At 45.8% G+C, this 7710-nt stretch overlaps 1 protein-coding gene across 1 annotated transcript in view; it reads left to right on the top strand.

Annotated features, from left to right (window-relative positions):
• Fhdc1 (FH2 domain containing 1) overlaps positions 1 to 7710 on the top strand; it is a 39779-nt gene that overhangs the window by 19165 nt on the left and 12904 nt on the right. Inside the window, exons 5-6 of the mRNA XM_013348242.2 lie at positions 5729 to 5814; positions 5913 to 6013. Coding sequence (XP_013203696.1) covers positions 5729 to 5814; positions 5913 to 6013 — 187 coding nt within the window. The remainder of the gene's footprint in view (positions 1 to 5728; positions 5815 to 5912; positions 6014 to 7710) is intronic.

Raw genomic sequence — 7710 nt, 5'->3', positions numbered from 1 at the left:
GAGAGAGGAGAGAGAGAGTTGTGTTTATGTTGGCGGGTTCTAAATTCATAGTGGGATTAGTGGGTAACTGGAGGCTCGTTTAATTCATGTGTGTCTGATGGCGGAATGCCCTCTCTGCCCCAGCTTTTGTTTACAAATGAAGTGTAAGTTACTTAAGTCCAGATGAATTAATGACTTTTACTAACGTACTCTAAGGGTTTTAAGGACCCATGGTCCTTCCTCTTTCTTCCTGTGTAAAGTATGAGGATTTAAGTGCTAGGATGAGTAGGGCCTGTTTCATTTGCTCTTTAAAAGATTATTTGTTTTCATCCAGGGATGCAACTCAAATGCTTCCCGAGTGTGTAGTCCTGGATTTGAGTTTCAGCACCGAAGGGGTGGGGAAAGACTGATTTGCTTTTGAAGCTGTATTCCTGCATGGCCTCTTTCTTCACCCGCCTTAGGATTCTCTGAGTGCTCACTAAGTGATCGCATCGTTGTTTTGAAAGGGAATATCAAATTGGACAGTGCGTGAAGAAGCGCTCAGAAGGCTCCTCACGGTCAATGAGAGCCAGGCGTGAGGCCTGAGGGAGGCTGCCAGCTTCGTGCCGTGATGAACTGCTGTCTTAATATCTGCATTTTTTTGTGTCCAGTCTTTTGAAAGTGCGAATAGCTGTCTGAGTGCCTCTGTTTAAAGGGTCTTTTTGTTGTTGAGTTTTGTAAGGTGTCACTGGAACAGGACAGTCCAGGGCCAACTGAGGGAAAAGCACCTGAGAGCCATCGAGGCCACCCAGGTCCTCTGCCCCAGTTGGTGAGCTAAGCAAAGAAGCCTGGAGTAGAGTCCTGAGATGTCTTTGGACCTCTCTGACACAGGCCAGAGCACACAGTCTCCTGTGCAGGGTCTTCCTCAGTCTAAATGTGTGGCGACAATATTGGCACACTTCTTGTTTACATTACTGCCTCTTGGCTGCATCTCCACACCCTTCACACTCGACTTCAGCAGAAACACCCTGCCAGGTCATCTCTCCTGGAACTACCCGGTGTCTGCCAGCCAAAGGGGCTGCAGAGGGAGCAGACGCTGCCTGGAGAATGTTCTGTGGTCTGTGGTACTGCCTAGACTCGTGAGGACCCTGGAGCATCTTGGTTGTCTTTGGTGGAGGTGAATGAGGAGGATGAGGTCAGGGAGGAAGCTGGGCTAAGTGAGAGAGGTTTGGAACTTTGGCAGAAATGCATTTATCAATGTTTGTGCATGCATAGCGACCGCTAGCCCGGGGTAGAACACAGTACTCGTTTTTAGCACAGGAAAGAACTTACCATTTACATTTCCAGGGCTCAGTCCAGGGATGAACAAAGAGAAAGCTCATCCATCACAGAGATGATTATTCTGTAGCCTTTTCCTTATTTCCTCTTTACAGGAACAGTATGGGATAGTCCTCATTTGCAATTGCATTGGCTCTGCAGGTTACACGGTGTCTCTGGATGGCTGGGTGATACAAGAGAGGTGGACTTGAACCCTAATTTTCTTTGGCCCTGAGCAGTTGTTACCTTTCTTGAAGGAAGGAAGGGCAAAGGTTGTCAAAACGGTGCGCCTCACACCACGTGGTCTCGCAGGTTTTTCACCACCTCTGCCATCATCCCGTAACCTTATCAGCCTGCTGAAAACCCTGAGCGGAAACTGCCGGTTTCTCCCCCGTCCCTGCCTTCTCAGCTGACAGCCCAACCATAGCCAAGGTTAATTTGTCATCAGGAATTTTCTCTGCCCTTCACTTTATCTTTGATCTGGCACATTTGTTCATCTCTCTTCCAGTGTATGGTTTACCCTTGCAGAGGAAGAGGCGGGCCCCGAATAGAAGTTCTGCGTGCGCTATTGTCTGCCAGTGGCTCCCATGCCAGGGATGAGCATGAGGAGGGGCCAGAGCCACTGCCCAGCCTGGCTGGCCCAGCTCCTGCTGTGGGCTGATGCTCTGGTGGTCAGTCCCACTGTGCTGAAGGAGGAACCCAGCACTTTCTGAAGGCTGGAGCGGCCCTAGTGTGCTCTCGGCCCCAGCTCCTCTGGAGGCGGCATGTTTGTGGGAAGTCCTGACTTTCCGAACTTCCAAGGCTGTGGAGTGGAATGGGACAGGACGAGGCCTTGTGAATCCCCGGAGTATGTTCTGGCTCTTTCGACAGAAACTGGGCACAGCAGGGGTCATAATGAGAGGCCCTTGGCTCAGCCAGCAAAATTATGCCTAGCAGTGTTGAAGGCGTGATTTCTGATAATGATGATGAGACTACATAATAATTACAGTTTGCTCACCTTGCCTCTTCCTTTCCCTGCCACGGGGGAGGTGCTGTAATCCCTCATAATGAATACAAGGCTTGCTGGGAACTAGAATGAAGAACTATATACATGGCATTTACATTTTTGTCTTCCATCTCCAGTCCCTTAAGATCTATAAACATTTTTGGCCTTCTGCGTAAGTGAAGGAGATTAATCCGTGCTCAGGCAGTTTAGCATATGTCTAATAGAAGTGCTTAGTTTACTGGGAACGAGCCCTTCTTCTGCTTCAGACTGAAATCTGTGCAGTTGTTTTTCTAAGCTTCGCACGTAGTGAGTATGGGGTTTTTGAAAAGGTTTGGCTTCACTCTGCCCCTGCCCATATATAGTGAACTGTTAAACTCTGCTCCAGGAGGAATCAGAATGCAGCCTAGGGCTGTCTCAGCTCACAAGTGAGGCACTAATTGGAAGTGAGCTAAACCGGATGTGTCCTGAGCTTAAAAAACAAAACAAAAGCAAAAATGGTAAAATCACTTTATGGCTCTCAGCAAGTGGGTCAAATGTAGTTTTTGAAAAGGTTATTTTCTGCCCTGACCAACACACACACACACACACACACACACACACACACACACTCCGGTTGTAGCTGCACGTTCTCCTCATAGTAGAGCATTTGCTTAGCAAGCGTGAGGCCCAGGTTCATCCCAGCACTACAGAAGTGCAGCTGAAGCAGAGAAGCATCTTTGAGAGACCCTAACTCTAGAGAGTGAATCTGTGCTGTTAGAATTTAGATTTTCACATAATTGATATAAATATGACCACTAGTGGGTTTTTTAAAATAAAACCTTTAATTTTTTAATTATAATTTTCTATACTTTTTCTCCTTTATCGTTCTTTTTGGGTTTTTTTGTCTGAGTTTTCTAGGCAGGGTCTTGCTAGGCAGCCTAAGCTGGCCTGGAACTCATCCTGGGCCTCCTGGGTTGCTGGGTACCACGAGGACAGGCTCCAGCTGGCACTGCCTCCGAGGGCTTGAACTCATGTTGCCAGGCATCATGGGAGGGTGGAAGAGGAGGCTTCCATGGTCCGGAGTGCGGCTCCATGGTAGACCTTGTATTTAGCCTTTTAAGACCCTGAGTGGAGAACCCAGGAAAGACATTCCTTTCCATGAAGGAAGGTGTACAATTGGTCAGTACTTCTGGTCACCAGTTAGTAGTAAGCATGGGTTAGTTGCAACCAGACTAAGAGAAAGACTCTTAGAAGTGATTTTGCTCTCAGCTTGGTCCAGTTTTCTGTGTAAAGAAGGCAGGATTTTTCTGTCTGATGCACTTTGAGCTTTGTCTCGCCTCTGCCTCTGCTTGCTGTTTGTCCATCTCGAACTGTTTGTCTGTCTACCTAAGTCAGAGCTCGACCACAGGAGGGGAATACGTGTGTGTTTAAAAACTTTCATCCATCTTGGTTTTTTTTTTTTAATAGCAGTCTGTTCAGTGTAGATAAGTGGAAATAACTAGAATGACGAGCAAGTAAAAAGGAAAGTGACTGGTAACTGTAGGGGGGAGGGGTAGACATTTTCTTCTTGATTTGTGGAAATGGGATCTTCATACTGTATAGACTATTTACCTGTCTTTTCATTGGACAGATCATTTTTCGGTATTTTACTTTTGGCTAAGAGTACTTGTGTGTACTGATGGGGTCTGTGTGAGGTGCACAGCAGTGTGTGCTGATCAAATCCAGCGTCCCTTTGTCCATCTTTCCCTTCCCCTGGACAGCCTTGCTCATCACTGTTCTACAGTCAAGACATTTCTTAGCTTCTTCATAGGTCAGAGAATCTGTAGTACTTGTTTGTCAACGTCTGGCGTATTCCGCTTACTGTAATGCCATGTGGTTCCATCCATTTTGTTATGCAAGACAGGCTTTCACTCTTTTCTATACCTGAATGATGCGCTGTTGACTATAATTCCATATTTTCTTCATCTGTTTGCCTGTTTGTTGATCAGCATCCAGGTCAGTTCTATACCTTAGCTGCATCATAATCAGGTATCTTAATATCCATTGCTCAGGAGAAGCTTTTTTCCCTATTTCCTGCTGGAGAGCCGACCTGCACTCACTTCAATGGCGTAGTCCAGGCTGAGGGAGCCCAGTGGTGGAGCATATGCTTCTCATACCTCAATCCCAACAATGGGGGCAGGGGAAACAGTAGCCAGGTGACACGACACATGTCTGTAATCCTAAAGTTCAGAAGGTTGAGGCAGGAGGAGCAAGACTTGGAGATCAGATTAAAGAGCAAAACCCTACACAAAAAGAACAAGTAAAAAACAACGGTTATTGTCACTTAGACCTACAACCTGCTGCCTTGTTTTGAAAGAAATTAGTAAAAAAAAGAATGGGTTTACTTAGTTCAGCCATGGAGAGAGAAAACGTAAGAGGGCTTTTCTGTTCTGCCAGCCAGTTCCTGAATAACCACACAGAGACTTATTATTAATTATAAATGTTTGGTCAATAGCTTAGGCTTGTTACTAGCTAACTCTTGCATTTTAAATTAACACGTATTTCTTATCTATGCTCTGCCACGTGGCTTGGTATATTTTCCCAGTATGGCAAGTTCATCTCCTCCTCTCTGTGCCCCCTAGAAATTCTTTTTTTAAGAAAAAATTTGTTTATTTATTATATATACACTTTCCAAGAGACAATACCAGATCTCACTACAGATGTTTGTGAGCTACCATGTGTTTGCTGGGAATTGAACTTAAGACCGCTGGCAGAGTAATCAGTGCTCTTAACCTCCGAGCCATTTCTCCAGCCCCCTCCTCAAAATTCTTTTACTCTGCCTATCTTCTTCCCAGCATTCTCTCTGCCCCCAAAATCCTGCCTAGCTATTGGCCAATCAGTTCTTTAGTAACAGTGAGAACAATATATATTTAAAGTGTACAAAAAGTTTATTCCACAGCAAGAAAGAACCTATTTTTTCTCCCCACTGGTGCCCAAGGCTCTCTTAGACTTTATAGAAAACGTGGCCAAGGCCAGAAAACGTGGATTTGGCTGGGGATTTTACCTGCCCTTTCCCCAGGGAAGGCGGCCTGGGCCCCAGCTCTGTTTTTGCAGGCTATGTCCATTCTCCCGGTGTGGAGGTCACTAGTGTGCCTTTAGAATTTAGGAAATCCCTCCACCTGCTCATCAGGTTCTCTCTCAGCTTGAGACCCAGCCACATCGTTTACCCCTCCCGCAGTAGAGCTAGGCCTGAGACTCAGTGGTACAGTGCATGGCTAGATGCTCAGGACCTGGGCTCATCCCCAGATACGAAGATGGATAAACAAGCAAGCAAAGAAAAAATAATACAGTAGTAGGTGTGGATTCTTTTTTCTTAGGTCTACATTTTATTAATTCAAATTTAGCACTGAAACATTAATTTTTTTAGAATGATCCTAAAATGAATTTTAATCTTAAATTTTGATCAATGACTTTTTTTTCCCTCTTCTCCCCTTTTCTCTTGCCTTTTAGGTTAAGAAGTTAAAGACATTTAACGGCGATGTGTCCAAGCTTTCTCTGGCAGATTCCTTTCTGTACGGCTTGATTCAGGTGCCAAAGTAAGGCTGCTTCTCTGGCCGCTGCCTCTGTGGAGCGGGGTCGTTACTGACGCCTGCTACAGTTTTACTGAACTTTTTATTTTCTTATTGCTTTTTAGCTATTCACTTCGGATCGAAGCCATGGTGCTAAAAAAGGAATTCTTGCCTTCTTGCTCCTCGCTGTACCAAGACATAACAGTCCTAAGAACGGCCACACAAGGTAACTGGCGGTGTGTTTCCATGCACGGCTGCTTTCCTCAGTGTGGTGAGCTGTTGGTCTCTTATAAAAAATTCAGATGAAATTGGAAATGGATGATCCCATTTTTGGATCACCTAGAAAGGGAAAAAGGTATGAGGAGGGATGAAGTTCAAGTAATGAACATCAATTTGCATATTATCTTTCCGTGGAAGAAAGTTTCTTTCATCTCAGGCTTCAGAGCAAACATTACAAGTAGCAACTTGTCTTGCTTCTCAACGTGGTTAGCTTTCCGTGTTCCATGTGTGTGTGTGTGTGTGTGTGTGTGTATGATATCTGTGTGGAGTATAGTGTGTTGTGCATATGGTATAACGTATGTTTGCATTGTGGGTGGTGCTATGGCATTTGTGGTATTTAGTAGGTAGAGTGTGTGCACAATATATCATGTGTGGAGTTTGGTACATAGTATGAGGACTGTGATGCTGGTGAGTATGGTACAGTATGTAGCATGCGCACATGTATGATACACGTAAGCACAGTCCCTGTGTCCTGGACCGTCTTCACCTTCCTTTCTCTGCTGGCTGGGACTGGTCTTCCCAAAGCGGGCAGACCTTTCCAGGCTGAGGCAATGTGCCTTTTCCTGCCACGGCGCCCGGGGTTTCTGTTCCGTGGCCTCTCCCACCTACCACCCTCCTAGACTCCAGCACGTGAACATCTGTCACAGCTGAGATGGGTCAGCTGATCCTTTTACGTCTAAAACAGCTGAGCTTTTCCTGCCCAGCCTCCGAGGGACTGGGGCCTTTGTCTCTGGCTTTTTGTGTGTCTTGAGAGGGTAGGCTGGCAGCTACAGCTCCTGGCACTCACCGCCCTGGCACCGGCAGGTCCACCCACCTTCCCGTCTTCAGCTCCCCAGCTTGGTTCCCTCCCAGTTACTTCTTTACTGGTTTTTCTGGAACTGTCTACTCCTATTTGGTGCTCCTGTTCAGTTGCTCTTGCCTGTGGTGAGAGAAAGCCCTCCCTCCAGCCCACCACATTTTCTTCGTGTTGGAGCGGCACTAAGAATAAGAAAAGGAATTCTTTTTCCAGTATGGAGGCCTCTTTCAGTTCTTCCCATTCCGAGGCTGTTTGCTGCTGCAGCCGTGGAAGGGCTGCGCTTCTGGTTCAAACAGCGTTGGGAGCACTTGTTTTCGTATTGAGCAATATAAATTTGTGGGCATGGAGGAAACGTTTCTTATCTGCGTAACCTTCCCAAACTGGCCTTCTTAGATAACAAAATACAGGCACTGGTCCAAACGTAATGTTTTGAAAGTAATACTAGACTTAGTGGAGAATAGTGACCTACAAATACCATAAGGTGACATTTTATTACCTGCGCTGTCACTTTAATAACTGCGCTGTTTGGTTCAGCTTCCCAAATGTGTACTTTTAGTTGGGTTTCTTTATAGACATGCATAAGAGGTTTTGTGTTAATAAAGAATTAGCTTACTGGTAGGATACCTTGCTCAGCCTTGATGTGGGTGGGGGTGGGGGAGGCTTGGTCCTGCCTCAACTAGATAGGCCAGGCTTAGTTGACTCCCCATGGGAGGCCTTACCCTCTCTGAGGAGTGGATGGGGCAGGGAAGGAGGTAGGGGGAGAATGGGAGGAACTGTGGTTAGTATGTAAAATGAATTTTAAAAAACAGAAATATATATATATATATATATACAAAATCTTAGTATTT

Source organism: Microtus ochrogaster, chromosome 1, assembly GCF_000317375.1.
Source record: "Microtus ochrogaster isolate Prairie Vole_2 chromosome 1, MicOch1.0, whole genome shotgun sequence".
Lineage (NCBI taxonomy): Eukaryota > Metazoa > Chordata > Mammalia > Rodentia > Cricetidae > Microtus > Microtus ochrogaster.
Note: the sequence above shows the minus strand (reverse complement) of the source record. Positions and strands in the feature narration are given on the sequence as shown.